Below are 26,897 nucleotides of genomic sequence, written 5' to 3' on the forward strand. Positions count from 1 at the left end.
CCCCCCCCGCCCCTCTTCCTTTTTTGCAAAATAAATACAAAGTAATTTTATTTTTTGTCATTTGAGATGAACCTAGGAGTTACAATCAGGGGAATGCTGGAGCCAACTTGGGAGAGTGCATTGTTAGATTTTCAGTGTGAAGATTTACACCTAGGAAATCAACAAATGCTACAAACCAGGGTCTGATTTACTGTTTTGTCAATTGCCTAGACTTAAGAAAATGATGGAGAAAATGTTAATAATACAGATTAAACTTTAAATGCTCCTTGTGTACCTTTTTCTTTTAAATTTATTTATTTAGTTTTAGTTTTCACCTTTCACTTCCATAAGATTTTGAGTTCCAAATGTTCTTCCCCTTCCTTCCCTCCCCCCACCCCAAGATAGTATGCCATCTGATACAGGCTCTACATATATATTTATATTAAATATATTTTTGCATTAGTCATGTTGTAAAGAAGAATTAGAACTAATGGGAGGAACAATGAGAAAGAAGAGACAAAAGTGAGAGAGAGCAAATAGTATGCTTTTATTTGCATTTAGACTCCATAGTTCTTTTTCTGGATGTTTTCCATTTTCCATCATGAGTCATGGATAAGTGAAAATAAGTCTATCAAAGTTAGTCATCGCACAATGTTGCTGTTACTGTGTAAAATATTCTGGTTCTGCTTACTGTACTCACATCAATTCATATAAATCTTTCTAGGTTTTTCTGAAGTCTACTTGCTCATCATTTCTTATGGAACAATAGTATTCCATATACCACTATGGTATATACTATATACCGTTACAAATTAACATTCTATATACCATTACTTTCCCTAGTTGATGGGTATCCCCTCATTTTTCCAATTTTTCACCACCACAAAAAGAACTGGAAGTGGTATTGTTGGGTCAAAGGGTATGCACAATTTAGTAGCCCTTTGGGCATTGTTCCAAATTGTTCTCCAGAATGTTTGGATCAGCTCACAACTCCATCAACAATGCATTAGTGTTCTAATTTTCTCACATCTCCAATATTTATCCTTTTTATGTTTTGTCATGTTAGCCAATCCAATTGGGATGATATGGTACCTCAGAGTTTTTATTTGCATTTCTCTAATCAATAGTGATTTAGAGTATCTTTTCATATATGACTGTAGATAGCTTTAATTTCTTCATTGGAAAACTGCTTGTTCATATGCTTTGACCATTTATCAATTGGGAAATGACTTGTATTATAAATTTGACTCAGTTCTCTATATCTTTTAGAAATGAGGCCTTTATCAGAGATACTGGTTGTTAAAATTGTTTCCCAGTTTTCTGCTTCCCTTCTAATCTTGGTTGGATTGATTTTGTGCAAAACTTTTCAATTTAATGTGATCAAAATGATCTATTTTTTGCATTTCAAAATGCTCTGTATCTTTATCTCTTGTTTGGTCATAAATTCTTCCATTTTCCATAAATGTGACCACTATTTCTTGCTTTTCCAGTTTCAAGCACCATTTTTCTTGATTCAATACCATCACCACCCTCCCAGCTGCTGGTACATTCCCCCTCCCTCTATTTTGCCATGTATTTTTCTATGTATTTTACATATTTATTTGTGTATATATTGTTTTCTCCAATTGAGCATTAGGCCCTGAAGGGCAGGGGCTATTTGTCTTTTTATTTCCTGCCCCCAGTACATGACTTGGCTATGTATTTAATAAATTTGTGCTTGATAGCACTAATATTAAGCAGTTGGTGTTTAATAAATGCTTATTGTTTGATTCATTTCCCAGACAACGAGAGTATCAAATTCCAAGACAGATCTACTGACATTTGTACTACAAGTATATCTCTAGTATGTCACACTGGGTCAATACTTTGGACCCTCATAAGAATGGAAATAAATTATTGCTGAAGCCCCTAGGAATATTTCCAGGAGTTGATACCAAGAAGAGACTCGACTCCCCTCCCCCATCTCTTTATTCCAGATCTCCTAGAGCTCACTTTCCTACCTCTTACCTTCTTAGTCCCCACTTAGCCAGGGCCTCTTCCCTAAACCACAGTCACCACTCATGGCTTTGGAATCTCTTTCTCACCCCCTGGCTAATGAAGAGAATGGCAAGCAGGGGCGGGGGAGAGAAGAGTACCTGCTTCTCCAACAAAGAGGAGAGGAGAGCTGTTCCTGAATTCTCATACTGCACCTCATTTACTCTTCAGGGCCAGAACACTCACAGATGTCAAGATTAGTCTGACAAAATATGATGGGCAAATTCAAAAGCTGTTAAATCAAAAACAAGAACTGCCCAGCATTTACCAGCAGGAGAGATCATCCATCTTTAGTACCATCAAAAGTAAAGTACAAGCAAAGCTTAGAGAGATGTAGGATTCTTGCTCAGTAAGAAGGCAGATGAAATTCAGTTTTATACCAATAGCGCTTTTATGATGTTCTGAAGGCTATTTATGGGCCAAAGACATACATCTCAACTACTCAGTACTGATGGAGTCACATTGGTTATTGACAAGGACATCATTCTAGAGAGAGAGACTAAACACTTCCATTAGTGTTCTCAACAGACTATCATCAACCAATGCTGAAGCCATTGACCACATACCTCAGGACCTCTCTAGCCAAACTTCCAACTGAAGAAGAGGTTTCAGATGCCATTAGGCTCTTCTCATGTGACAAAGCACTTGGTACTGATTGTATTTCAGCTGAGATTTACAAGGCAGGGAGTCCACGACTCATAAAAAAAACTGACAAATCTTCCCAGTTGTATGGAAAGAGGAAGTTATTTCCCAGGAGTTCAAGGATACCTCCTTTGTCCACCTCTATAAAGTTAAAGGAAATAAATTGTCCTGTGACAATCACAGGGGGGTTGCTATCTTTGTCATTGTCAACAAAATTTTTTACAGAGTCCTAAATTAAGTATTAACACTGATCCTTCCCCTGGGAGATGGTCATCTACCCCAGGTCAGTGTGGCTTCAGAAAGGGTCAAGTTAATATGGTGTTTGCTCCCTGACAACTCCAAGAGAAATGCCAGAAGTAGAACAGAGGTCTAGACACAATATTTGTGAATTGGATCAAGGCCTTTCTTATGATCAATCATGAGGGCTTGTGGAAGATCATGGCAAAATTTAGTTGCCCTGAGAAATTCAGTATTATACGTTAGTTTCACAACGGCTTAATGGCATTGGATTTTTGGATAATAGATAATTTTCTTATGCTTTCCCAATCACCAGTGGAATGAATCAGGGATCGCACTTGCTCCCACTTTTTAACACGACATTTTCAGTGATGTTGTCAGATGCTTCAACAAGGATGAAAATCACATCAAGATTAGCCATCATCCTAACTTGAAAAGGCTACAAGTCACAGCTAAAGTAGGAAAGTTGGTACATGACTCAAATGATTGTGCATTCAATGCAACCTGAGGATGAGAAGCAACAGAATATGGATAGATTCTCTGCCTCTTGTGCAAATTTTGACCTGATGATTAACACCATGAAGACAGATTCTTCCCTGGCCAGCACCATGGCAGCCAAGTTCACACACCTTGGCAGTATTCTTTCCATGGATGTGCACATAGATGATGAGGTTGACACACACATTATCAGAGCTAGTGCTGTCTGGGAGGTGCTGATGGAAAATGTGGGAAAGAAGAAGTGTTGGGCTGCCTACTAAGCTGAATGTGCTGACCTCATTGTTTATGTTTGTGAAACCTGGGCAGCTCCACAGGAAACTGAGCCCTTTCCATTTGAATTGTCTTTGGAAGATTCTGAAGATCCCCTGGCAAGATAAGGTACCAGCCGAGATTCCTTCTCTAACTGAACTGCCAAGCATTCAAACACTACTGTAGGGAGCACAACTCCAACCGGCTAGTCGTGTTGTTCAAATGCTAAACGTACGTTTGCCTAAAAGACTATTTTACAGAGGAGTCATGCAAGGCAAGCACTCCTACTGAGGTCAGAAGAAGCAGGACAAGGGCCTCTCAATGTCTCTCTGGAGAACTTTGGAATTGATGGTGAGATGTGGGAGACACTGGCATGGCACTGCCCAATGCGTGCTGTGCCCAACACGTGCTGTGCCCAACGCGTGCTGTGCCCAACGTGTGCTGTGCCCAACGCGGTATACCTGCATCAAAGGAGGCACTGTGCTCTGTAAAGTAATGCAGAATTGTAGTATCAAAACAAACGTGAGATGCACAATTTAGAGATGTCTCCACTCCAAACGATCACATGGACTATCTGTGCTTAACTGGTTGTAGAGCCTTTTAAGTTTGCATTGCTCTGAGCAGCCACAGTCGAACTTCTTGTACCTTGACCCTGACGTGATGTCATTTTAGTCTTCTTTGAGCATGAAGGACAATCACCACCAGTATGGCTCAATATTCCAGTTATATTATATGCTAAACTGGCTTTTGTTAACTGAGGGGAGCATTCTTTCTGTGGAAAAAGGCATTTGGAAATTGCAGAACAGTTTTGGAATATAACCCTTTCATTAATTAGAGCATACCTACGGTCCGTATGGGAGACCATCTACATTTCAGTGATGACATTGGGCAGGTCACAATTTCTTCTGTCCTTACTTTCCTCAACTCTAAAGCCAGAAGTTCCCTTTTGGCTCTAAATCTTGTGAACTTATATACTATAAGCCTATGAATTGACTCAAAGTAATTTTTTTCTTGAAGTTTGAATTAATTTTTTTTTCCAGAATTCAAATATACTCCTCAAAGAAAAAAATCTGAACCCTGTTAAAGGGGTTATCCAAAGTTAGAAAGTGAATTCATCATGCTGTGCTTCAGAGACACCTATCATGTTCTTGAAACATAGGAGAAAAAAATGCAGGGCTTGTATGCAGGAGTTAAAATCCCACTTTTGACACTTAAATTGGAGTTAAATGACTTGTCCAATGTCACACAGCTATTAAGTGTCTAAGGCCAAATTTGAAGTCAGCTTCTCCCGACTCCAGGGTCAGTGTTCTATCCACTACGCAACCTACCTCCCCCTATCTAAGAGGTTTGTAATGAGGAACACATGAGATTGTGTATGCAATCTACTTCCCACTGTATAAATTTGAGTTATTATCACTTCATTTTTCTCATCTTTTAAAATGGTATCCAAAAGAAGCGATCCTCAGACATGTCGCTATCTTGATCACATTGTCTTTGGGGGGAGGGAAGGGAGGAAGGAAGGGCAATTGGGGTTAAGTGACTTGCCCAAGGTCACACAGCTAGTAAGTGGGTCACGTGTCTGAGGAAGGATTTGAATTCAGGTCCTCCTGACTCTAGAGCCACCTACCTGCCCCTTGATAGCATTGTCTTATGTATAATGGTCTACAGATTATTACACAAATGGGAATAATAACTTATTTTCACAGTTGAAGAAAGGTATTAGGATGTAAGCTTTTCCGTCGTTTCACTGAAAGTATCCTTGGTATCCTCCAGTAGCAGACAGGACAAGAAGGATGACATCCATGTACTTTGTCCTCCTCCCACATAATTCTGCTCTCCTCTGCTGTACCTACATTTTGAAAGATTTTCATTCCTGTAGCTGGGGATTGTTAGTGTTTGGTATGGTGACACGCATTAAAAATGTTGGTTGTGAGTTTTTTTTAACCAGTGTTTGGGTGATTCTGGTCAACAATTTGGTCTGTCATTATCATCTGCTTCTAGGACAGTTTATTGGTTGAGCTTTGCACTTGTAATGTAGGGGTTTGTTGTCTATCAGTCCATGAAAGACAGGAAAACTTTGAATGTCTGATTATATCTTGCTAGATATTTGGTAGATGCTCTGTAGTAGTCTATAGCTTACAATCTAAAGTATAGACACTATTGTTGAGTGTCTACTATTTCCTTGAATAATCTGCATTGATCATTAAATTCAGCCTCCTTAAGGTTATTACTTCTATAATTTCTGTTGGCAATGACCAGGTCTTAAAATACCATCATAGATCCTTCTGTTTCCAAAGAGAAATCCTCATGACTCAGGCTTTTGTTTACTGACATATTATTAGTTAAGTTCATGCAGATGTCACCCATGGAGGGTCTTTTGATTCCATCCTTGGATCCATTTAATAGGGTCCATCTGGAAATAAATAGTCACATTGTACAAATTCAATGGTATGTGCCTGTTGTCAACCTTGATTATTACTTGGTGAAGTGATGTCTGCTTGTTCCAAAAGTATGTCTCGAGGGTTTGGACCTGTTTATCATGTGCTTCTTCTCTTCCTCTTCCTCCTCCTCCTCTTTTTCAATGAAGTTCAGATAGACATAATTCTAGGACAAGTCCCTCTTCTATCATTTTTCATAGTTAATATTCAGAAGATTTTTACAGAGATGGGTAAAATGACTGCTTTTGTAGTTGAATAAAAAGGATGGGAATGTAAGCTTATTCCCCGTAGGCTCAATAAAATTAGGGTTAGAATACCTGTGGTAAAATCTCAGCTCCACTCTTTACTATCTAGGTGTCCTTGGGTAAGTCACATCCTCCCTACATTTCAGTTCCCTCACTAATAAAATGAGGCAGTCAGACGAGAGGTTCTCTAAGGCCCCTTCCAGCTCTAAAACTATAATATTATAATCTTTGAGATGACAGTAACAGTGATGATATGTAAGAAGAGCTGAATATAATAAACTCCTTGAAAGTGGACAAAGTTAGATTATACTTTTCTTCTTCTTGCTCTTTATATTGTGAAAGCTTTGTAGTGTTTCATTTATTATTTATTTTTCTCTTTATGCTATTATTGACATAATAGGACATTGATATAGCACAGTGATGTTATTACAATTTTTTTTTTTAAGCAATCGGGGTTAAGTAACTTGCTCAAGGTTACACGGCCAGTTATTTCTGGGTGTGGTGCTAAGTGTCTGAGCCCGGGATTCAATCTCCAGGTCATCCCAACACTGGAGCCGGTGCTCTTACTCACTGAGCCACCTGGCCACCCCATATTACAATATTTTTAATGCTGCTTAGACCCTAGTTAAGTTTTGTTATACTCTATATGTAATGAAACCTGAATCTGAAATGTCAGAAATATATTACCCCTGCCATATTTGAAGAACGAAATGAATGCCTCCTAACCACTGTCCCTCTCTCTTTGCTTCCTTCTTCTTCTCCTTCTTCCCCTTTCCCCTTTCATCTTCCCTTTCTGCCTCTCTTCTGCCCCTCCTCCCTCCCTTGTTGTCCATATAGTGGGAGAGAAGCAGTAGCTTTGTGTCTTAGGAAAGAGGCTTCAGCAGGTGAAAAGTAAGGAGTTTCCAAAAGGTCAAGAACAGGAGATTTAATGGTACAGTTTCTTACTGGCACAAACCCTTGAGCATACTTTCTGGTCCTTGACTGATAACTCTTTTCTATTCTTCTGAGAATCGGCACATGGTACCAATTTGTCTTGTACTGGAAAGACCATCTCCAATCCTGAGACATTTTTAAGCAGTGTGACCATGGGCAAATCACTTAACCTCTTCAAGCCTGGTGGTTGTTGTTTTCATCTATAAAATGGGAATAATAATAGTCACACTGACTTAGTGGCTTGTCAGGCCACTGTAAAGGTAGAATTTTGTAAGCCTTAAAGAGACACGCACATGAGTTATTGTTGTGAGACGGATCCTACCATCACCCTTTTCTAAGTTTTCTCTCTCCTTGCTCTACTATAGAAAAGGCCACAGTTCCTAAATACTTCTATCTTACTCTTCTGTGTCTGAAGCAAGAAGCTTTTGTTTATTTGTTTGTTTGTTTTGGTCTTTTTTGGAGGGGGGAAGGCAGGGCAATTGGGGTTAAGTGACTTGCCCAAGGTCACATAGCTAGTAAGTATGTTAAGTGACTGAGGCTGGATTTGAACTCAGGTCCTCCTGACTCCAGGGCCAGTGCTCTATTCACTGTGCCACCTAGCTGCCCCCAAGAAGCTTTAAAAGATTCTTTATCGTACCACACTCAGACTTTGTGAGAAAATGTTGGTAGCAGACACACACATACACACAGAGTTTTATGTATTCCCCACAAAGTACGAAAGTCATATTTATCAGAAGAAATAAATTTTCAGAGGAAAAAACAGCAATGGTACCTTCATCACAGAAGCTATGTCAGGAAATTCAGAGCGAAGAGGAGAGTAGCCACTTCCTTTCCCCCCCAACTCCAAGGACTAGTGGTTAGGAGCCTTAAAGCCAAAGTGAGGGTCATTGCTTAGGACTAAGAGGGGAGAAGTGACTGACAGTGGTTGGAGGAAAAGAGAGAAAAAGCTTCAGAGGTTTGTTCTCCTTTCCCCCTTCACCATTGCCAGTCCTGGCATTGCATGCTGGAGACAGAACCAAGATGGCAGAGTAAAAGCAGGAACTTACTTGAGTTCATCTCCATTTACCTCAAATACTTGTAAAAATAACCCTAACATTGCATGCCAACCTTAGGATAAGGGGTGTAAGGATTGGGGAGAGACAAAAGGAAACCTGGCATCAGGCAGCAGAGGGGACAAGAGAGAAGAAAAGGCTGGAGCAGAAGAATTACAGGGTCAAAGATTTAAGGCTAGAAGGGACCTTGGAGATAGTCTAGTCCAACTGCTACATTTTACTGATGAAAAATGGAGGTACAGAGAAGTTAAGTAACTATCCCAAGATCACACAGGTGGTAAATAGCAGAGCCAACACTTGAACCCAGATCTTCTGACTCCAGATGTGGCACCAGTGCATGATACCATGCTATGATCATCACCTCTCAAATCCGAAGTTGTGGAAGCATGCAAGGAGTAAAGATTTACCTATGGCAACTAGACTTTTGGACTAGGGTAACTTTTCCAAGGAGAGTAATTCATATGTAAGAGAAATATGTACACATATAACTATATATACATACTTATATAGAGACACATATATACACATAATAAGTATACATACACCTGAATATATGTACATATATGTGCATACATATATACATGCATGTGGATATACTATATGTTTTGTATAAAAACAAGTCCATTCTATCATATATCTAGAGTTGGAAGGGATCTCAGAGAAAATTTAATCCAATGCCCTTATTTTAGGGGATTGATGAAAAAACTGAGGGCCAAGTTAAGTGCTCAAGGGCATTTGTTCAAGGGCATACAAGAAGAAAGGGTATAGGTAGTTGTGGTTTGTTGATGTCTGACTCTTTGTGATCCTATTTGGGGCTCTCTTGGAAGAGATACTAGAGTGGTTTGCCATTTCCTTCTCTAGCTCATTTTACAGATGAGGAAACTGAGTTAAGTGACTTGCCCAGGGTCACACAGCTAATAAGAATCTGAGGCCAGAGTTTAACTCAGTAAGAGGAGTCTTCTTTATTCTAAGCCTGGTGTTCTATCCACTGGGCCGCCTATTTGCCCCAGGGTGCCTTTCAAATGATCCCTTGCAGGGAGTCTCCTGCGTTTCACTCTATCTACCGCACCACTCAGCTGTCTTGGTATTTGAATCCAATTCCTCTGACTGTAGAAAAAACATTACTCCTTCCATAATACCATGCTGCCTGTTCACTATATCATGAGGGTATTTATACTATTAAAGAAAACACTCATTATAATTTTAAAATTCCATTATTTTTGTTAAATAATAACTTTTTAAAAAATGGTTTCACCTCAACCATAGTATTTTTAATGACTACTGTTTAGGAGAAAGTTTTTTTCGTACATTTACAGCCATCCTTCTAACACACAGATCATGGATGTAGGCAATCTAAAAATAGACTTTTCTATTTTGCTTTTTCTTCTTTCTGGCTTTCCTTGTGTATTCTCATTGTTCTTGTCCCCTTCTGCCCCATCTGAGAGGGATGCTTAGTCTGGGGTTACAGCTGCAGAACTTAAAAGCCAAGTTGTCAAATACATTTCTGTTTTTTCTCCCTACATCTCCCTGCTTGGCTGCAGGATCTTTCTTTGCCTGATTTCAAAGTTGGTTCCAAAACTAGCAATTGTGTGAGAGCTTAGTGTAGTGTTGGAATGTTGGCTTTTGCAGTGGTCATATGTGTCTGGCTCTGTGACAGTTTGTGTTCAGGTGTGTATGTGTGTCATATATATACATATATATATACAAACACACATATACACATGTATATATCATGTTGATTCAATAAATTCAGTCAAATTGTTTGATATTGCAAAAATAAAGTAACTGGTTGCTTGCCCCACCTCCCTTTTTTTGTATCAGACCAGTAATTTTATTGACATAAGGGAGAAGTCTCTAAACCAGAGATGGTGAACCTCAGACCTCAAGTGCAGCCCTTTGAGTGAATCCAAAGTCAAAGGGCCACACTTGAGGACCTAGAGGGCCACATGTGGCCTTGAGGCTGCAGATTTCCCACCCCTAGTCTAAAGCCTTCTGATGATACATCCCCAATGTGTGTGCATTTACTTATAATAAATTACATGCATGTGTGACTACACTTTTAATAATGAACATTGTATAACTTATTCAAAATAGAAATTAAGAATGATAAGATAAAAAGGAAATAAAATTTTCTCCTAGAGTCAGTGATGAGCCGCTGGGGTTTATTGAGTACAGGAATGCCATGGACAGACCTGTACTTCAGGAAAAATAATTTTGACAGGGATGTGGAGGATGGATTAGCAAGGGGAGGGACATGAAGCAGGGAAACCAATTAGGAGACTATTGTAATTGTCCAGGCAAGAGGTAATAATGAGGGACTGAACTGGGTTGGTGGCTGCATGAGTGAAGAGAAGGGAATGGAAGCAGAAATGTGGAGGCTATTGATTGGGTATATAGGCTAAGCAGGAATGAGGAGTCCAAGATAATACCAAAGTTGTTAACCTGAGAGGCTAGAAAGATGGTGGTACCCTTGACAGAATTGGGCAGTTTGGAAGGGCTGTGCATTTCAGGGAGAAATATATTTCACAACCATGTCTCATTTTCCTGTGGGCATCATTCTATTCCAGCAAAATGAAAAGTTAGAGAAGCTTTCCCTTGCCATTCACTGCCCACTTTCCAAGGGGTGTATCTAATGCACTTAAGAGGTGATCTAGGGCAGACATAACAAACACACAGCCTGTAGGCCATGGGCACTTGCAAAACTCTAGAGCGCTACCAGAACCAGACTGAAATGCAATTGAGAAACATTTGACAAAAGAAATAAAAATGAAATAAAATATAGATAACATTACGTTTTAACACTAAGTCAATATTCAGTTGTAGAGGTCTTTATGTATGAAATAGTGACCCTGCTTCTTACAGCTGGTCTAGGTAGGAAGTTTGTTGGAGGGGGCACATTTTCTCAGTGGTGCCCATGCCTCTAATGTGGATCCCCTGAAGCAGTTAGATTACACCTGCCTTGAGGGCCCAAGGCCTCAATCAGCCTTGGGGAGGATGGAAGCTTTCACAGTGGAGGAAGAAAACAGAGTAGGGGAGTGTTGAAGAAGAGCTCTATGGATGCTTGTAATGAAGAAGGTTCACTATGATTCATCACACCCTCAGCTGGTTGGATGTATACCCTTTGGTACACTACAGGGGACTCCAGCACCAACTTTAGAGACCACTGGTAAAAGGAACTTTTTTTTTTCTTTTTGGAGGGGGGAAGGCAGGACAATTGGGGTTAAGTGACTTCCCCAAGGTCACATGGCTAGTTTTTGTGTTAGGTGTCTGTATCAGCAATGCCATATTCACAATGCCTATAGAGATTACAAAAATGCTGATATAATTATCCATCACAAAATACATCAGGTTTGCCATTTGGGGAAATAAACTAGAAAATTTATTAAGATACCAAAAGACTGAGTCCCAAAACCAGAAAGTGAAAGCCATCAGAGTAGTTATGACATTGGCACAGGTAGATAAAGTAGAAAGCACCCACATTTTCAAGCCCTCAAAGCGGAACAGGCTACCTCAGGCAAAGGTCCTCCTCTCCCCACTCACAGCAACCACCCAGCGCCCTGGAAGCGGGCTCCCAGCAGCTCCGGCCCCTGGCAGTCCTCAGCAGGAGTCCTTAGCAGAAAGTCCTGCTCCCAGCAGCTCCGGCCCCTGGCGGTGCTCAGCAGGGGTCCTAACTCAAAAAAAAAAAAGGGCAACCGCAACCGCAACCACCGGCAACCGCCAACCGCAGGACCGTTAGCTCGGCTTTTCACTTTCTCTCGCTTTCCACTTTCTCTTGCTCTGCTATGTCAGCACGTCCATGGGGCATGGAAGATCTTTAAATCCCATAACCCTTACAGTGTCTGAGGCCAGATTTGAACTCAGGTCCTCCTGACTCCAGGGCCGGTGCTCTATTCACTGCACCACCTAGCCTCCCCTAAAAGGAACTTCTGATGAGGAGTTCTACTTTAGCCTCTCTACCCATGCACATCAGCACTCATTATCTTTTGCTCAAACCCTCCCATCTTACAAATTTCCCCAATTTTGTTAAAGGCAGCCCCATGCTCCCAATCACTCAAGTCTCATGACTTCTGCATAATGCTCTCCCACACGGCTGCACTGGAATCCTTGTGGTTCTTTACTCACACATCCCACGCAGGCAGTCCTGTGCCACACTTTGTTATTTCCACCTTCACGATATCCCTTAAGTTGCTCTCCTTCTGTCCACTTACACAGTCACAATGCTAGTTACTCTAGTCTATCCTATCACAACAGCCCGCTCATTGATTTCCCTGCCCCACATCCTTCCTCAGTGCAATCCGTCCTTCATTCAGTTGCCATAGTGATTTTTCTAAATCATAGACCTAACTATGGGACCCACCAGCTTTGTGAATTCCAGCGACTCCCTGTTACTTCTAGGATCTTCTATTCGGCATGCAAAGCTCTTCACGACCTGGGCCCATCTTACCTTCCCAGTCTTCCTACATTATACTCCTCTCCATGCACGGTGTAGTCCATGTATACACCGACCTCCTTGCAGTTCCTTACCCACAATACTCCATGTCCCATCTCCATGCTCCTGCACTCGTGCCCCCATGCCGGTAATGCTTTACCTTCTCACCTCTGAATCTTAGTTTCCTTTAAGACTCATCTCAAGTCCTAACTTCTGCAGGAGGCCTTTTCTCCCCTAATACCACCATGCCAATGCCATCCTCTCTAAAATTGCCTTCCATTTACTCTCAATCAATTAATCCATCCACATTAAGCCCCTACTATGTGCTAGACACTCTACTAGGCATGATGTCTACAAGTATAAATAATGAAACAATCCCTATATGCAAGGAACTTATGAATAGGCAGCATGAAAAGATATTGCAGAGTGATAAACAGAACCTGATGGCATGACCAAATTTAAGTATAAATTTAACTCTATGTATTTTGCCCCAGGGCAGCTAGGTATTACAGGATACAGCATAGAGCTTGGAATCAGGAAGACTCTTCTTCATGAATTCAAACCCAGCCTCAGACACTTACTAGCTGTGTGACCTTGTACAAGTCACTTAAGTCCTGTTTGCCTCAGTTTTCTCATCTGCAAAATGAGCTGGAGAAGGAAATGACAAACTACTCCAGTATCTTTGCCAAGAAAACCCTAAATGGGATCACAAAGAGTTGGATACAACTGAAATGACTGAACATAGTGCATTGAAAAATAAGAAAGGAACTCCTCATTGTTATTACAGTTTAAATTAGGTATAATATGAGAAGCAATGCAGTGTAGCAGATAGTTGATCTTAAAGTCAGGAAGAAGTAGGTTAAAGTCCCTCTTTTGCCAGATACAGGCTGTGACCCTGAGTAAATTCATTAACCTCTCAAGCTCTAGGCAACTCTTTAATACTGTAAGTTTTGTAGATGGTGCAGAACTACATGGAAAAAGTTAGTTTCCTCATCTGAGAGTTCCCTGTGCCAATAAAGTCCAAAGCCCCACACCTATCCCTATATATAACTTATAGAGATACGATTTATATTTTATAATAGAATATTATATCATTAACACATGAGATTACTATTTCAGACTGTTTTAATAACAAGGTGAAATTGTTCCTCTTACTATTTCAGATTGTTCAATAATAAGGAGAAATTCAATACTCGCCATTTTATCATTTAGCTCTTCTGTGCAAAATATTTGAACCAAAAGGCATTATCCAATATTTATAGCAGGCTGGAGTCGCACTGCTTCATTTCTCTCTCACTTTTTGGCTAACTTTGTTCCTATCCCCCTGGTTTTCATTTTCTCTTGTAAAATTTATAATACTATCTTGTGATACTTTGCAGTTGGAAGAACTATAATTATTCTCTTCATGTGTGTATGTATGTGTGTAGATACATATATACATACATACATACACACACATACACACACTACTAAAATCCTTCTTTAAACATTTATCATGCTGGGGAGCTGATCCTGAGCTCTTGATGGCCATGCTGGTACTATGTACTTTGAGTGCCATCTTGGATTGGACCATACTTCTATCATGCACTTCTCCAAGTTCAACAAACTTCATTACATTGATTATGAGGTAATGAAATTTGGGAACCTTAGAAACCTAAGAACAATAGAGTATATCTATACGTGATACAAACATATGGATATTTGTGGATATACATATGTACACACAGATATTTATGTTTTTCTTTGCCTCAAATTCTCTTTCTAGATACTGGAGTTTTGGTTTTTTTCATAAGTGATTCATTTCACTATTTATGAGCTGGCAACATTTCAATATGACCATTCCCAACTACCCTAAAATTCTTAATTTTTTTAAAGAAGTTTATTGCTTTGGCCATTGTCTCTCCAGAAAGCAGAACCATGACCCTTCATGTACAAAACACCTATACCAACATCTGTATTTGGTCTGTTGTAAAAAGATTTTTTTTTTTTAAGAAACAGCCAGAGTTGAATTGGAGAGTATCAGAATAGTGCCTTTGGCCATTTGAATAAGTCACTGAGATCATAGCCATATTGAAGATATTTTTCCTCCTTTTAAGATAATTTAATATAGACTAATAAGAATGTTTGCTTCAGCATTTACATATTGATTTGGGGACTGAATGTTTTCTTATTAAATACTAGAAACATGGTCTAGTTTTCATCCATAAAATCAAAGATTATTTTCTTTTATTAATGTGAAAATTGTGTAGAATGAACAGGGAAAAAATTACTAATGAACAAGGAGGGATTTCTTTAATTTATAGAATTGAGAGATATTATGGTATAATGGAAGAGGATAGAAGATTGGAGTTGGAAAGAGAAGGGTATCAAATGATGGCTCAGACACTAATTCTATGGTCACGGGCAAGACACTTCTCTGAGGCTTTGTTTCCTCATTGGTAGAATAGGCATAACAGTACCTCACAAGCTTAACAGCAAAGCATCTATTTTAAAAATATAACTAGAATGGTCTTCTATAGATAATTATCAAAATGAATAAATACTGTGTTTAGTACTTTCTGAAATTTTACAAATCCATAGGCAGTATTTACTTAAAGTTTGGGCAAATAGAGTGAAGTTTTAAAATTTTATATATAAAGGCTTTCCTTGAATTTCAATAAACAAGGTAAATTCATAAAAATCTGAAGTCCTTATAAAGGAAGTGTATTTTTTTTTAGGGCAAAAGATCTACCACCTTAATTCATTTTTCATTGCATCACCATATTTCTTTCTCTGTTAACTCCAAAATATGTAGATTTCCAATTCTTTGCAGCATGGGAGTCAATTCCTTGGCACTTCCCCTCTTGTAAAGAGAAAAAGGTATCTTATTCTAACTCTTTCTCCCAATGTTTTGACCCTTTCCTTATGCCAATCTATGTCCCAGAGCCATAAACCCCAAATAAGAAAACAGCTGTGATTTAATCCTGGCTTTGCAACTAACTACATGACTTTGGCCAAGACACATCCATTCTTTAGGCATCCATTTCATCTTCTACAAAATGCAGAGATTAGATTGGATGATATTTAAGGTGCCTTCCAGGCCTAACATTCTATGATCCCATATACTTATAACATCCTTCAGTGCAGTTTTTATTGCATTGTCATAATAATGTTGTTCAATTAACTCTTCTTGATCTACAATGAATGGCAAGTCCAAAGTAAGCATGGGTTGAAACAAGAAAAGAAAAATAATGATTGAGCACTCCAGTATTACTACAGCTATCAACAATACTATCATCTTTACCAGCAACAAGAAGAATTTGCTGAACACCTATTGTCTTAAATATATTTTAAAGAAGTGAAAGCAATAAACACATGGTCCCTAATTTCAAAGAATTTATAGTCTAGCTGGGGACTAGCTAGAATAACAAGACAGATAACAGGATAAATAACTGTACGTGATAGAATGTTAAGTGCCAGATGAGTGATACAATTAATGAATGTCATGAGAATTTAGAGACACATTACTGTCGAGCAAAATGACTGGTTAGGGGAAAATTAACCCCAGACCTGACTCCTGAAGGGAAAGTAGGATCTAGATAATCAGAATGGGTGGGCAGGAGTATATTCTAGGCAGGAGATACTGTGCAAATGGAAGTATGGAGATGGATATTCAAATGACTTATTGCCAGGACATTGAGTAATTCAATTCAGGTAGAGAGAGACTTCCTATGGGGGGATATACAAATGGATAAAGTACCAGCTTTTGGCCATTTTTATTGACCTAGATAAGCTCTTCACTCATTGAAAGACAGAATTTCAGAGTTGAAAAGGGCTCCATAGGCTATTTATTCTAGTCTGATTGATTACCAGATTAATTATCCCTTCTATACCATACACCACAAGTAATCATTCAGAGTTTGCTGAGAGTTCAGGACAGAGGAGAATTTAGAAGAAGTCATTAGATTTGCCAGTTAAGAGATCTTTAGTAACTTTGAACAGAGCAGTGTCTATTGATAATTAGGTCAGAAGCCAGATTGCAGAGGGTTTAGAAGAGAGGAAGGGAAGAGGAAGTAAAGACATTGACTGGAGACATTTTTTTTTTCAAGGAGTTTGACTGAGATAGGGAAGAAAGATACAAAATGAGAGCAAGTGAGAATGGTATGATCCAGTGAGGTTTTTATTTTGTCTGCTTGCTTTTGTTGATTTAGGTGCATGAGATCTGGGTATTTTTGAAGGAAGGAATCAGTAGAAAAGAGAGATTGAAGACGAAGGGGTTAAAGATAATAAATGAGACAATACTTGGAATCAAGGGCACATGTGGAGGCAAGTAGGAAAATCATCTCTCCCTAAGAAACTGGAGAAGAGGAAATAATGGGGAATTATGTCAAGGGGTTGTGAGATGGGAAGGAAGAGTTTTTGATATGGAAGCTCATGGTGAATGACCTTGATTTTCATAGTAGTGTAAGAGATAGAGCCCTCAGCTGAGAGTGTGGAGTGAGAACACATTGTGTGGAGGTGATCCTGAGAAGAAAAATTTGGAAATGCTGTTGTGGTGGTGAGTGGCATAGAGAATCATTTGGGATGGAGTGATTTGTGCTGGATTGAGTCAGGATGTTTATGTGGTTTCCTGAACTTCTATTAACCAACACATGAGTAAGAGTAAAGGAGGCAGAGGGAGGGAGTGATCCAGGAAGTGAGTAATTTATAGGAGAAAGGGTCAAGAAGAAAGGGTAGAAGACAGCATAGAATCTGACTAGTTCATTAAGAAATCAATATCAGTAAGGGAGGAGAGTGTAACCTGCGCGGTTCTGATGGTCTGATATAATGAGATGTGAGGGTTAGAGATCTTAATGAGGGTAATGAAGAAGGGTAGTCATAAGCAAAGGGGAAGTTTATGATCAGATGAAACAATTTTGGAGTTCTTAATTATATATATATATATATACATGTGGAGAATGTTAACACCAAGAGTGTGACCATTGCGGTGAATAGAGCACTGGCCCTGGAGTCAGGAGGACCTGGATTCAAATTCACCCCGAGACACTTGACACTTACTAGCTATATGATCTTGGGCAAGTCATTTAACCCCAACTGCCTTGCCTTCCCCCCTCCAAAAAAAAAAAAAAGAGTGTGACCATCCTGGTGTGTAGTTGAAATGGAGGAGAAAACTAGGTCATAGGAATTGAGTAGATTGAAGAACTGGAAAGTTAGGGCATTTGAGGATTTCTGTTGCCTTATTTTCAAATTAATTTGTTTTTGAATTTCACTGGGAATACAGACTATGCCTTATCTAAGTGGTTTTGCTTTCTTTTTGAATGAAGAGATACTTTTAGAAGTAACCACCTTTCCCTATGAGAAAGTAGCCCAAACTTTGAGAAGTTTATTCTATGACCATAAGCAAATCATTACTTACCTATGAAGCTAGGTGCCGTTGCAAACTTTGGATCATGAGTTGTTACTATCTGATGAAGTAGTTTAAATGGCCCAGTTTTGTAACCAAAATAAAAATTGCAATCATAGCAGCCATCATTAACTCTCTTGAAGACAAAATATTAAAAAAAAATTATATCTGTGTTTTCACATTTGGGCTTGCTGGTTTTCTGCATAAAAAATTTTTCATTTAAAATATATGTATCAGGACTATGTAATTGGATTTATATTTTTAAAGCACTAGAAATAATAAAGGATACTAATACTCTTAAACAACATGAAAGATAATGCCTATTATCATTATAAATGAGATCCATATGCTTGTGAAATTCAGTATGATTCAATTCAATAAGTATTTACTAAGCATTTATTATGGGGCAGTCAGTGTGCCAGGTGCTGTGGATATAAATACAAAAATGAAAATAGTCCCTGCCCTCCCTAAGTCCCTGTGAGGAACTTACATCGTATGGGTTCTGTTGACTAGGTATAAGGCTAAATGTAAAGTTTGTCTTGGAACCAGGTCCCACACCTGTCACTATAAGACATTCACTTCAATTTGATGCACATTCATTAAGTAGCTGCTATATTCAAGACCATATGCTAGGTGCTGAGAATGCCAAGATGAATTAGATATGGTCCCTGCTGTCAAAAAGATTACAAAATAGTGGGGAAAATGAGGTCAGTTCACAAATGACGATAGTACAAAACATAGTATGCTTGACTGCATGGGAGAATTACAGAGTATTAGACAAGAACATCAAGGCAAACTTCTTAGGAAAGCTCACATTGAAGTAGGGTCTTGAAGGATAAGTTTCGACTTCAGAGGTGAAGGAGAGGATCCCAGGCATAGTAGATGACGCAGTTGCAGGGAAGTAGGAAAGGTGAGTCACATTTGGGACATGACAGGCAGCCTGTCCTGGGAGGACCATAGAGTGCAGGAATAGGAGTAGGAAGAATTAAGGCTGGAGAAATAAGTTGGAGCCAGATTGTAGTGACTTGAATGCTAGGCAACATTCAGTTAGTTTCCTTCTTTAGAAGACGGAATTTTGTAATGCTTGCCACATCCACAAAGATCAGCTGAATAATTATAGGGAATGACTTGGTGAAAGTAAGCCCCATGCAATTCAAACTAACATTAATATGCTTGATTTCTTGCAGCAAATACTGCGTCATTCCCGAGAGAACTCAACCAAGGTTATATTCCTCATTACCGATGGCTACTCGAATGGAGGAGACCCTCGGCCAATCGCAGCTTCTCTACGTGATTTTGGAGTGGAGATTTTCACTTTTGGTATATGGCAGGGGAACATCCGGGAGCTGAATGACATGGCTTCCACCCCAAAGGAAGAACACTGCTATTTGCTTCACAGTTTTGAGGAATTTGAGGCATTAGCACGTCGAGCACTTCATGAAGGTAATATTTCAAAATTGAAGGTGGTCCAACTTCACTAACCTTATTCATATGCTTTAAAGGACTCGTCTTTTTACTAATCCCATTTTAAGTAATAGTCGATGACAAAGGTCTTTAAGTATACACGTGTGTGTATATATGTCTGCATATATATGTTTACCTACATTTGTATTTATGGGCATATATGTCTTAATATATTTGTATGCACACACATATATGTCTTCTATGTGTAGTAAATTTTACTCTGCTTCAAAATTTCTAACTTGGGATCCATTGACTTGATTTTTTAATATTTTGAGAACTATATTTAAGTATATTTTTCCATTTATAATCAGGTATATTTTATCTTATGCATTTAAAAACATTATTCTTAGGAGAGGTCTACAGGTATCAGCATATTTCCAAAGGGGTCCAGGACACAAAAAATCTAGGAAACTCTGGGCTACATGTATATGTTGTCTTTAGTAAATGACTATCAAAGTTATAATCAATTGTTGAGAGTATATGTTTTCCCAGTAGTCATGGTAGATATATGTTGATCTCTTCACACCTTGTCATATAGCCTTCCTTAACGTACTGAAAAAATACCTGGTCAAAGAACAAATAATAGAAAATGTATAATACAACACATTAATATTTCTGTGATGTTGTCAGAGCTATGCTTATAGGCAGACTTATAGTTCTGAATATATCCTAATATGAGAAAGTGAAAAAATTAATAAATTATTTTTGTTTAGAGAAATTAAAATTTTACCTATCATATGCCAAAAGTAAGTACAGCAGAGATTTTTAAAAAATAAGAAAGATCAACTAGATAGAGAATTTTAAAACTGAATTGACAAGCAAAGAACTGCATTTTTTAAACATCTCAATAAGAACATAAGTATAACTAGCAAATATCATCAAAATGAGAAAAAATAAATTACTGAAATAAAACTTGAAAAATCCCAGTAAACATGAAAGAAAATAAGGAAAATTTAAGAGACAGTTAGGTAGACCTAGTTCCGCCAAAATGAGAATTTTTAAATAAACATATGAACATTAAAAAAAATATAAGCATTTAAATGGACAGAATAGAAAATATGCCAGCTAAATAAATGAATCTCAGAAGGAAAATTAAATAGGCCATTGAAGCTCCAGGAATTGGAGGATTCACAGCTCAATTTGATCAAGCATTTGAAGAAAAAACAGTCATATTTTATAAACTATTTTCAAACATAGAGAAAATGGTATCTTACCTTTTTATTTTGATGAGATAAATATGGTTCTAGTCCCCAAAACTGTCAAAGGTAATGAAACAAAAGAAGACATTATCCTCAATAAATGATAATGCAAATTTTACAATATGTTGTAGAAAGTACAAAATTCAAACATTTTCTAAATCTTTCATTATAATTAACTGAAATTTATGTGCAATTAGGAATGCAGGGATGGTTTAAGTTTGGGGAAACAGTATAATGATTAGGAGTTATTAGAGAGCTCCTTATATTAATGAAATCAAAATTTCTGTTCCTATCTCTATAGTAAAACATCAATGAGAAAGCATATATCATTTGATTATATCAATATAGTAAATTTACTAAAATGACACATCTACTTGTATAAAAAAAGCTAATAAGGGGGAAGCTAGGTGGCGCTGTGAATAGAGCACCTACCTTGAAATCAGGAGGACCTGAGTTCAAATCTGACCTCAGACAATAAATACAAAAACTAGCCATGTGATCTTGGGCAAGTTACTTAACCCCAATTGCCCTCCAAAAAGAAAAAAAAAATAAAGCTAATAAGTATAGGAACAGAAAGATTTTTTCCTTAACATAATAAAAAATACTTTGGGGGGATTCGGCTTCATTTTTGTTCTGCCAGCTTCATTTGTGGATGCTTTGAGGACAAAGTAGCTCACTTGAGTCTTCTATAAGGATTTCTGGAGACTTTCTTTTACTTGCAGCTCAAAACCTTCGGCCATTCTCCTCCATAGTGTTTGACAAATGGGTACTCTAAACCAGTGTTCCACTTGACTGCTTTATCTATCATCCTGGTAAGGACATGATGTCAATAATACTTAAAAATGCTGATCCTGTTCAAGTTCATTTGTAAATTTAATGTAATGTCATTAAAAATGTCAATGGCTTCTTCGCAAAATCAGATGAAATGATAGTAAAGTCTATGTTAGAGAACAAATTAATAAGAATATAAAGGAGAAAATTGAGTTTGAAGGACTTATACTACCAGTTTTCAAATTATATTATAAAGTTGGATTTAAAAAATTATTCATTGGAATAGAATAGGTAATCTAGAATTACAAAGACCACTTTAACCTTTTACACAAAATTATAACTAAATAAGCTAATGTTTTATGAACCCAGAAGTATAACATATTCAGAAAATAAGTCATTATTAAAAAAAACTATTGAAAAAATTGAATAGTATTATGATGAAAAATAGAATGAGAGCTATTCAAATCAAATCACATAAGAAATTTAAAATATAAATTACTCATAAAAATTAAAATATAATTGTATGTTTATCTTATTTATGAAAAGGGATAAAATTATTATTGATCAAATAAATAGAAGAAATAATGGAGGCCAAATAGAAGGTTTTTATCATTTAAAAATAAAGGTTTACTTTTTTTGCAGAGCAAAAGACAGAATATCCAGAATAAAAAAGGAAAAAGAAAGAGTTTTGGGGGAGGAGTTTGTGATAATTATGTCAAATAAAAATCTAACATCCAAAAATCTTTAAGAAAATGACACCACTTTCCTGATAGATAAATGATCAAAGATTGCAAATAATAAATTCTCCAAAGAAGAAGCAGAATTTATTAACCATCTGAAAACAACACTAATATCTGACATTTCTATAGCCCTTTCAGTTTTGCAAAGCATTTTACATAAATCATTTTACCCTTTTAAGAGCCCTGTAAATATGACTGATATGGAAATATGTTTTACATGATTGCACATATATAATCTATATCAAATTGCTTCCTGTTTTAGAAAGAGGAGTGGAGAGGGAAGGAGAAAAATTTGGAACTCATTTGTAAAAATGAATATTAAAAATTGTCTGTATATATAATTGGAAAAAATAAAGTACTATTTTAAAAAGATTCCTATAAAATAAGTCATACAAATTTCCATTTTACAAAAGAGGAAACAGGCTCCAAAGAGTTAGGTGACTTGCTCATGGTCACACAATTAGTACATATGGGAGGTAGGATTTGAACTAGGGCTGTTGTGACTCTAAGCCTAGAACTTTCTCTTATAATCAGTGATATTCTAATTTAATACAACTCTGATGTGTGTAAGATTAAAAAAAGATAAAATTCTTCATTGGCAGGATCGTGAAGAAGCAAACATTTTATATTAGATTCTTAGTGCAGTTGTGAATTAGGCCACTTAATTGTAGAATGAAATCTGGCGACATGCTGTAAGGACTATAAAATTAATCATACTCTTTGACCCAATGATCCCAATAGGAAGGTAAACTAAAAATTTTATTAAAAGGGGAAAAGACTCAGAGGCTTTATTTGACATCAAATCCTGGAAAAAATCAATATGTCCATTCACTTGGGAATTGTTGAATATAATTTGATCTGACAGCATAATTTCATTGAACCATAAGATTGTAAATATAATGAATATGAATAACTATAGAAAGATTCATATGGAGTTATACAGAGTGAATTAAAGAGAATTAAAACTATATCCAATATGGCTATAATTATAAGTGAGCTGGGTGAAGGAAGATGATTGATCAGGTGATCAATTACATTGTCTCACAGCCTGCTTAAAATGTGAGAGAAAAGTAATGGGGAAATGAACATTATGGTCTTAAACAAGTGTAACAAAGGGTTAATATCTTTATTTATTTATTCCTTATTACCTTTCAGCAAGCCATTGACTGGCTGAAGGATCAACCATGTCAAGGAAGAAAGGAGATAGCTGAGGAATATGAACTCTGATAGTAGGAGAGAGAGACAGAGACAGAGAGAGAGAGATTGCTTCCTTCATCAGTCCCTCGCTATACAAATAGGTTATAAAATCAGATACTATACATAAAAGAAGTAACAGTCTCAAATTAAGACTTCTGCTTTTTTTTGGTTAAAGTTAATGTATAAGTGACAAAGAATTAGAAATTGAGGAGACGCTCATCAATTGATAAATGGATAAACAAATTACAGTATGTGATGGAATACTATGGTGCTGTAAGAAATGATGAAGGGGGTTATTTCAGAGAAATCTGGGAAAGCTTGTATGAACAGATACAGAATGAAATGAGCAGAACCAGGAGAGCAATTTATATAGTGACCATGTTGTAAAGACTAAGAAATTCTTACCAAGAATGATTGAGGGGCTGCTAGGTGGCAAAGTGAATAGAGCACTGGCCCTGGAGTCAGGAGAACCCGAATTTATATCCAGCCTCAGACACTTAACACTTACTAGCCGTGTGAGCTTGGATGAGTCATTTAACCCCAATTACTCTGCCTTTCCCCCATCCAAAAAGAAGAAAAAAAAGAATGATTCCAGAGGACTAATGAGATGAATCATGCTCCCCACATCCTGACAGAGAAGTGAAAGACTAGAATAAAGAATAAGGCTTTTGGGGGACCAATTGGACATTCCTTTTCTATAAATGTTTGTAACAGGGGGTTTTCCTTTTTAAAAAATTAGTAGCAGGGAGGTGTGAAGGAAAAAAAGTGGATTTTCACTGATTGAAAAGAAATTAATTAAAAATAAAGTTAGTATGTACTTAAAACATAAATAGTTCAGCCTATTATTTTATATTTGAAGAAATAAGGTAAAAGATTCAGTAACCAAATTTAAATAAGATGACTTAATTAATGCCCACAAGTAAATGACAAAATATTTGAATTCCCACATTTTGCACAGAAGCAGAGCCAATGCTTTTCTGGAAACCAGTTCATACTCAAGACATAAGGTCTGCCTAATTAGTCTTCTTCACTACTCAACAGAAAACAGGACTTTGATTCTCATACTGAATTAATTCATTGTTCTTCCTGCCAGGAATATCAGTTAGGTCTTTAGGCAGGAACTATTAAGACTTCAGACAGGAGCTGCTTCCCTGTAGTCAGGAGCTTGGTTTCAATTTTGATTTGAATGAGATCTACTGCAGTCAGACTAGTGCTGATTGACCAGATGTTGGGACAGTGAAATACTGCTGGTGCCGAGCCCAGGCGGATATGACCTACAGCATTAGCTGCATCTAGAGGCTTCCCACATAAAGACTAAATTCCTGTTGAAGCCCCGACACTGTGTAACCTGTGGGAATTTTTTATGAGGTCCCAGACTAAAATGATTTGGCTTGCAAACATGTTCTCCCAGTCTGAAATATGTGGAAATGACACACATTTTGGTATGGAAAAACAAATAGTTGAGGAGTTTCAGGGACTTTAATAAGAATAGAATTATTCTTTTTTTTTTAAGCAATTGGGGTTAAGGACCCTGCTCAAGGTTACACGGCCAGATATTTCTGGGTGTGGTGCTGAGTACCTGAGCCCGGATTTGATCCAGGTCATCCCGACACTGGAGCCGGTGCTCTTACTTGCTGAGCCACCTGGCTGCCCCTGTAGAATTATTCTTTACCTTGCACAAAGTAGGGGTTTGGGTTTTGGTTTTTCCTGGTTGTGGATGTGATGATGGTTAACTGGAGGCTCCTCATCTCTTTTCTTCTGGTATTTGCTCTTCACAGATCTGCCTTCTGGGAATTATATTCAAGAAGATATATCTCACTGTTCCTATCTCTGTGAGGCGGGCAAGGATTGCTGTGACATAATGGCAAGCTGCAAGTGTGGCATTCACACCGGGCAGTTTGAATGCATCTGTGAAAAGGGCTACTTTGGAAAAGGACTGCAACATGAATGCACAGGTCAGTCTCCAGCTAAATTGTGTCTAGAGTCGGCTCAGATTCGGATTATGCACTCTCATTAGATGGTGAGTTCCATGAGAGCAGGGACTATCTTTTGCCTTTCTTTGTACCCCTAGTGTTTAGCCCAGTGTATGGCGCACAGTAGGTACTTGTTAATTGCGTGTAGGTGATCATGTGGATCACATGATAGCTTCTGATCCCTTGCAGAATGGATGCCAGGGTAAGGTTAGCCTTGAAGGCCCAAAGACCATCTGTGACTTCTGGGAGTGTACTGTGGAATGATGGTGGCTTAGCTGTTCTAGCATCCCTTCTCATTGCCATCCCAAAGATAGAAATTTACCATCATATAGAAATTGAGGTTGCTTCATGGCTTCTTGGGTGTTCTCTAATTACTTTCCTCATACCCAGTTTTAATTCATAGATTATAGCAGTGAGACTAGAACAATAATTTAGAATTCTTATAATACATGAGAAGCAAGTATCTCCTTTGACACACTGACACATACCTGACTGTGAGACTGTGGGCAGGTCACGTCTTCTCACTATAACTTGTGTAGAACATGTGCCATTCTGTATTGGCAGAGGGAGCTCCCTCACTGGCTCCCTCATGCCCTTTATTAATGAAATCACACATACAGCTGGGGAATAAGTATCTATATAGGACTTTCTGCCTTGGGAATCATGAATTAGCATGTGTCTGTTCTCTGACAAGCAGCATTTATTCACTTGATGTGTTTTCACATAAAAGCAGAAGCATGTCGATGGTTGATCATGATATGCTATTTTGAGAAGATGTATTTTCTTATAAACAAACATCAATTGGTAGCATTCAGGAACAGTGACTTTCCTTTCTACTGTAGCACATGGTGTTTACTGTTTGTCCCATATTTGAAATATGAACAATCTTTATTTTGACAATTGGCAGAAAATCAATCTCTGCAGTTGAGAAATTTCATTTTTTTTTTCTTTTTGCTTGGATGTACCATTTCTCTTTCTCTCTTGGGTCAGTTTGTCTCTTTGGCCCTCAGTTTCTACATTTGTAAAATGAAGGGGATTGGACTAGATGACCTTGACTGTCCTTTCCATGATCTTGAACTCCTAGACTTCCTTTCTCTCTTCCCTTTTCTGTGCCGACATTTTTGTCTTTGTTCCTTTCTTCCCCATGTCGTTCTTTTCCTGTCTTGGGTTCTTTGGGAGGTTATTTTTTTTCCTGTGTTGATTTTTTTCTTACTCTCCTCACTTTCCTTCTCTTCCTTATCTTTCCCTCCTTGGCATTGCTTTTCATTTCCACCCAGAAGCCATCCCTTCCCAGGCTCCTTGCTCTCCCCACCCAGGAGACTCTCTTATTTATGGCATTAAAAAAATATCCTAAGGGCTTCTGGGCCATCAAAGTAAATTTCCTAGCCTCTCCCCTCATCATATATCCTCCCACACTTTCCTATTTGCCTCAGT

At 37.9% G+C, this 26,897-nt stretch overlaps 1 protein-coding gene across 1 annotated transcript in view; it reads left to right on the top strand.

Moving 5' to 3' along the window:
• The window catches only part of SVEP1 (sushi, von Willebrand factor type A, EGF and pentraxin domain containing 1), a 355,921-nt gene that overhangs the window by 39,057 nt on the left and 289,967 nt on the right, over positions 1-26,897 (top strand). The window contains exons 2-3 of the mRNA XM_069086632.1: positions 19,307-19,562; positions 25,269-25,445. Of these exons, the coding sequence (XP_068942733.1) occupies positions 19,307-19,562; positions 25,269-25,445 (433 nt within the window). The remainder of the gene's footprint in view (positions 1-19,306; positions 19,563-25,268; positions 25,446-26,897) is intronic.

The sequence above is a fragment of the Petaurus breviceps genome, unplaced genomic scaffold (assembly GCF_028583685.1).
Source record: "Petaurus breviceps papuanus isolate PSGF00001 unplaced genomic scaffold, PetGlider_PUasm1.0 118, whole genome shotgun sequence".
In the NCBI taxonomy this organism is placed as follows: Eukaryota; Metazoa; Chordata; class Mammalia; order Diprotodontia; family Petauridae; genus Petaurus; species Petaurus breviceps.